Raw genomic sequence first — 6,000 nt, forward strand, 5'->3', positions numbered from 1 at the left:
TACCTTTGCGCGGGGGAAGCGAGGGAACTAGGGGAGGCCAGCCGCTCGAAAAGTATATATATTAAAAAAAAAAAAAAAAAAAAACTCTATATATATATATACGTGCATAACGTGTATATCATAAACATAAAAATTTAAAAAAAAAAAAATAAAATATATATATATACATGTATATATATAATGAAACCGTTCCGAAAATTCCAGAATCTCTATATATATATATATATAAATATAAGAGGAAAGAAATCGGATGTAAAAGAATCTGATGTATAATAATAATAATAATAATAATAAGCGAAGCCGAAAGCGGATTAAATAATATAATAACAAAGTATATATATAATTATAATAACATCGAAGAAGAGAAATATCGTTTTGCTTCTTCTCGAGCGTCCTCGATCTCGATGGATCGTCTACCCATAGAGAATGGATAATATTGCGGTTTATATTTACGGTTCAGACTGGACGGGACGCACGGACGATTTAAAGATATATTTTATAAAGGGGAGGGGGTGGTTTCTTCTTTTTTTTTTTTTTTTTTTTTTTTCTTCTTCAATATGTGAACAAATTGTTATTAATTATTCGTCTAACCGTTCCTCTCTTGCTTGAGTGTGTCTGTATGCGCGCGTGTATATATATATATATGTATGTGTGTATATATACGTACGTTAGCATACCTTTGGATGATAGCCGAATAGACACGAGAGCGAGTCCAGCTGAACGAGATGGAGAGAGAAAAAAAGGACGAGTTAAATGGTGCGAGACTGCGAGCGAGAGGGTGGAGCGTGAGTGTGCGTGAGCGAGCGAGCTAGCGAGTGAGCGAGAGAACGAACGAGAGAGAGCGAGAGAGAGAGAGCGTTCGAGTGGGCGTGTGTTTGTGCCGCGTGAACGTTGAGCGCGTGTACGGTGCATATCCATTTGGAAGAAAGGAAGAAAGGAAGGAAGAAAGAAAGAAAGAAAGAAAGAAAGAGAGAGGCATCGTTGAGTCGCTGAAATGCTCTTCATGGTATGGCAAAACGAGACCGTAACGGTCCTCTTCGCAGCCAGCCGTACGGGATCGAGGCAAAGCCGCGATCAAGCAGCGAGCAAAGTAGCGAAAGCGTGCGTGAGAGCGAAAGAAAGAATCTGAAGAGGGAATGACGACGAACACAGAGGGGTGGGGACGCACACGGAAAAGCGGGTGCGGCATAAAACACTTAACATGGGACAGAGTTGACGGACAGCCGGTTCGAACACGGTGACTCTTTTTTGCTGGCTCTACCCTTCCTCTTGCTTCCCCCCACAAATATAGAAATACGTATTATTATAATATAGTATATCAGTACATTATTTTAAAAATACACAATTATATATATATATAAAATAATTGCTTGATGCATACTTAAGTTTGAATATATGTATATACATATATATATATATGTATATATATATATATATATACATAACATAGTTAAAATAAGTGTTGTACATACGATAAATTTAAGGCGTGGAGAGCTGTTTAAGGGAGAGAGATTTGTTCGTTTCAGACTCGGAGGAGACGTCGAGTGGCGGTGGCTCCCAGTCACCGACTCACATTCGCATCAACTTCGAGCGTTGCTTTCGCAAGGAGTACAGCGCTTCGTCGCTACAAGGGAAGACGCAGTCGTCGTCGTCGGCTGCCACCGCGTCGATGGAGGACTCGCAACAATATTCCGACTCCGAGTCGGAGCAAAAGGTGTCGAAAGAGAATTTGAGCAGTGCCATATTTAATCTGGTCGCCGGCGAGTCGGAGATCAGCCAGAGCGACTTCGAGGGATCGTTCAAGGTTGAGAACGAGAGAACGGAAGGCTCTGTACGGGACTTCTGCGTGAAAGAGGGCGACGTATACCGGTGCACCGTATGCCATCGTACCTACACACACATCAGCAATTTCTGCCGGCACTACGTCACCTCGCACAAGCCTAACGTCAAGTACTATCCGTGCCCGGTTTGTTTTAAGGAATTCACGCGGAAAGATAACATGGTCGCCCACGTTAAAATCATACACAGCCTGAAGCCGCACATGAGCCTTAGCAGCAGTGGCAGCGGTAGCATGGGCCAGCAACGGTAGACCGCTCTTCCCGCGTGCAACGACAACAGCGCCGCCGCCGCCGCGAAACCAAACCTTCTCAGCCTACGTTCCCTGGCTCTTTCCCTACGTTATCTGCCTCTCGAGAAATAATATAATACAGTTTTACCGACGGCGCTTCTCCTACCGTTCCCGGAGCCGTTTGCTCGCAATCGTTGTCGCGTGCAATCGTCGATAAAGCGTCGAGCATAAATAAAAAAAATCGTTGATCGATTTCTCCGTCGTGGCGAGAGCCGGGGAATGTTGCGCGAGCAAAAGTGGCAGGGCGGAGAATACACCGCCGAGAAACGTTGAGAAATAAGCTCAAGGAAGATGCGAGTCGTGTATACCGGATGGAACCCATGGCTGTAAATAAGTTTAAAAAAAAGAAAAGAAAAAAAAAAGTGCGAGAAGAAAAGTTGCAACTGTTTCGAACGAACGAAGAGAGAACGAGTAGTAATACTGATTGATAAAGATTTGGGGATAAAATTGTCGTAGGGATTGGATGGATACGATAAATCATTGTTAAGATACGTAGATACATAGTTGTACATTTGTTCTTTTTTATACACTTGACGAACGTTCGATAAGCGAGAAATACAGGGCATAACGAAAAAAGTTGAATAAAATTATATATACATATATATATATATATATATCTATATCGTTGTTCCCATGACTGGATGGAGAAATTATATCGTGGACCATGTATGCGTCTGTTGCAGCTCAAAACAATTTTCTCCATTTCGAATGGATCAGCAACAGGAGATAAAATGAATTTTTTAAATCGAGGGATATACATGATATTAAACGTAGCAGCTAGTGAAGTCAAATTGCAAATCGAATGCAGAGTACCTCCTATATATATACGTATATATATATATATATCAATGTGTAATACCGCTAGTTTTCTCTCGATTCGTTCGAAAATTGTGGCTCTTTCGGGCGAAACCGGCTGGGTCTGTGTGTACTCTCATCCTGTTTCGTGAACCGAAGCTCCCTTTCTCCGAAGAAGAAGAATACATTTTTTTTTCGTGCGCGTAACACGCAACGGGCATTAAGTTACAAACGAAACGAGCTTTACCGCGTTCCTTCCCTTTAAGGGAGTCGCGGATGTTATACAAATGAAAAGAAAAAGAAAAAAAAGAAAAAAAAAGAAAGGAAGGAAGGAAAGAAAGAAAGAAAGAAAGAAAGAATATTGCGCGTACAAAGAGTTTATATATATATATAAATATATATATATGTATATATATATATATGTATATATGTATATATATATATATATATATATATGATTGAACCGGTGTACTCGTTTAGTCGTCTCAACTAGTAGTTCTGCGACGACGGGGTCGATCAAAGAAGAAAGAAGAAAGAAAGAAAGAAAGAAAGAAAAAGTAATAAGCAAAGCAATCGCAGAAGGAACGTGAGTCCAAATCAACAAAGAAAATATATTTACTATTGTGTGACTATTATATTACGGAGAGAATCAAACGTGTCGCATGTAGCATCGGAGAAAATATGCATACATAAATACGTTTATATACGAAGTATATATATATATATATATATATATATAAAAAGTATATATATACATATAAAAAAAAAGAAAAAAAAAAGGAAAAAGAAAAAAAAACGGCGGTACATGCACACACAATATAAATAAGGGAACCACGTAGACTGAGTAAATGCAATATATATGTACGATGACCGTTCGCCATGTTGTTGAGCCGTTGAGCCGTGTGCGTTGTCGAGCTGTCGAGCCTGATTCGAAGTTATATAGTAGCGTAATAGATGGAGCCAAGGTGGCGATAAGTCCGCGGTTAGGCCAATGGAAAGAGATGGAAATAGTTAAATGGGGAAAATTAATGGAACGGGACATGCAATTCTTGAAAGACTGCAGAGGGACGGTTTTAACGACACCAAATACAAGATAGTACTGACATTGGATAGACTGAAGGCACTTTAGTAGTAACTTAACGCCATATCGTACTGTACCGTACTCTATTGAACAAAACAAAACAAAGCAAGCAAAAAAAAAAAAAAAAAAAAAAAAAACAAAAAAGAAAGGAAGGAAGGAAAGAGAGAGAAGGAAGGAAACAAGGAAAAATATATAAGAATAATTTGTGCTTAGCCGGTACAAACTGGACCACAGTTTTACTGCTATATATTCTATATATTCTGTATATTATATATATTATATTAGAGAAAGCATGAATATTTTATCGTTACCCGCAATAATGAGTAACAATACGTTCGTTTATTTCTTGTTTCAACTAGGAACGAATCCGTGGATGTTTAAATCTATTCTAATGTAATTATTGTTCCGTGGGTTGGAAAAAGTATGCGTTTATCGGAACGGAATTATATTATAAATTTGTTACGTGAATTGATGATCAATCGATGAAAATCGTGTTACGATCTAGTAGATTCTCTTTTTTGTAAATATTTAAATTCTAAATAACGTAGGGCAGGGATGTGTTCGTGTCCAGGGTCATAGAAATAATCGTTGTTAAAAAAAAATATATCCTTGCCCTGCTTGTTACGAGTTTTTTATTACGCAGTCTATCTGAAGCATCATTTTCAATGAATTCAATCGTTCAGAGAGATCATGCTAAAAAAGGAAAGAAAAAGGAGAGGGGGAAGAGGAGGATAAATAAAAAATAGAAGAAGAAGAAGAAGAAAAAGAAAAGAAGAAGAAAAAGAAAAGAAGAAGAAAAAGAAGAAAGAAAGAAAATTAAAATATAATTCATTTTCTTTTTTTTTTTTTTTTTTTTTTTTCCTCTCTTGAAGACTATTATTATTATTATTATTATTATAGCGTATATACACGCGCCAATATACACAGTCGAGTCGATTATCGATTATTACTGTTCAAAAGGGATACGGCTACAGTGATGGTATATAGGCTTAGTCGTGAGAGACAGCACTAAAAATACGATTGTAGCTTACTATATTTTGCACTTTACACTTTGTCGAATCCTCTCTAGTCGGGATCTTCGTTCATGGATCGATCGAGTTGTTAAGCATCGTGAACGGAACATTGATGAAAAAATCAAGGAGAGGAAGCGAGAACGATTTATATACAAATTTTTTCACTAGTTGGGCATAGACATTTAGACGACTAGAGGCTATATAATATATAATTATAATTATAAATATTATTATTATTATTATTACTGCTACTATTAATTAATTGATTAATTAATAATCGTAAAAAAGAGGAGGAGACCTTCGTTGTTATTTTTAAATGCGTGGGATTGTTTTCCAACGAGATGGAACCGAACTGTGGATGGTGGATGAGGAAGGGAAAGAGAGAGAGAGAGAGACAGAAGGAAGGAACAAGACGAAAGGAGAAAGAGTAGAGATAAAGGAAGAGAGAGTGAGAAGGAAAGAGGGGACACGTGACTCGTGACGAAATCCTTCGCCGTGTTTCCCCCACTCACGTTACGAGATTGCCCACGATTGACCAGTGTTGTTCGTTCGTTGTTCAAGAGGATATCTCTAAGCGTTGCAAAGATAAATGAAAAAATTTTTTTTAGTTTGTAAGGAAGATATAATCGGGGAGGGGGGGGGAGGGGGGGAATCGATCGCGTGCGAGATCGTATTTATATTCCTCCGGATTTAAAACGCGTGGAAAATTTCTTCGCGTACATTTTTTTTTTTTAGGAAGATAGAGAGAAATTATTAATTATTATATTTAGTTAGGCAGGCAGCAATGATTTTAGAGGAGTAGGTAAAAAGTAAAAGAAAAGAAAAAAAAAAGTAAAATTAAAAAATATATATATATAATAAGAAACGATGATGATGGGGAGGGAAGGAGATCTATAAAGGGGGGAGGAGAAAAAAAAAAAAAAGAAAAAAGAAGAAAAAAATAATAATAACAATAATATATATATATATACACACGGATGTTT

The 6,000-nt window shown here is 37.6% G+C and overlaps 1 protein-coding gene across 3 annotated transcripts in view; it reads left to right on the forward strand.

The window, feature by feature from the left end:
• The window catches only part of LOC410918 (protein tramtrack, beta isoform), a 34,393-nt gene that overhangs the window by 6,920 nt on the left and 21,473 nt on the right, over nt 1–6,000 (forward strand). Inside the window, exon 4 of one of the 3 annotated variants that reach the window (XM_026439427.1) lies at nt 1,527–3,242. The exons of the other annotated variants lie outside the window; for them this stretch is intronic. Within the exon in view, the coding sequence (XP_026295212.1) occupies nt 1,527–2,089 (563 nt within the window). The 3' untranslated portion in view covers nt 2,090–3,242. Of the gene's footprint in view, nt 1–1,526; nt 3,243–6,000 lie in introns of those variants that run through there. 3 annotated transcript variants of the gene reach the window in all.

Source organism: Apis mellifera, linkage group LG3 (genome assembly GCF_003254395.2).
Source record: "Apis mellifera strain DH4 linkage group LG3, Amel_HAv3.1, whole genome shotgun sequence".
Classification (NCBI taxonomy): domain Eukaryota; kingdom Metazoa; phylum Arthropoda; class Insecta; order Hymenoptera; family Apidae; genus Apis; species Apis mellifera.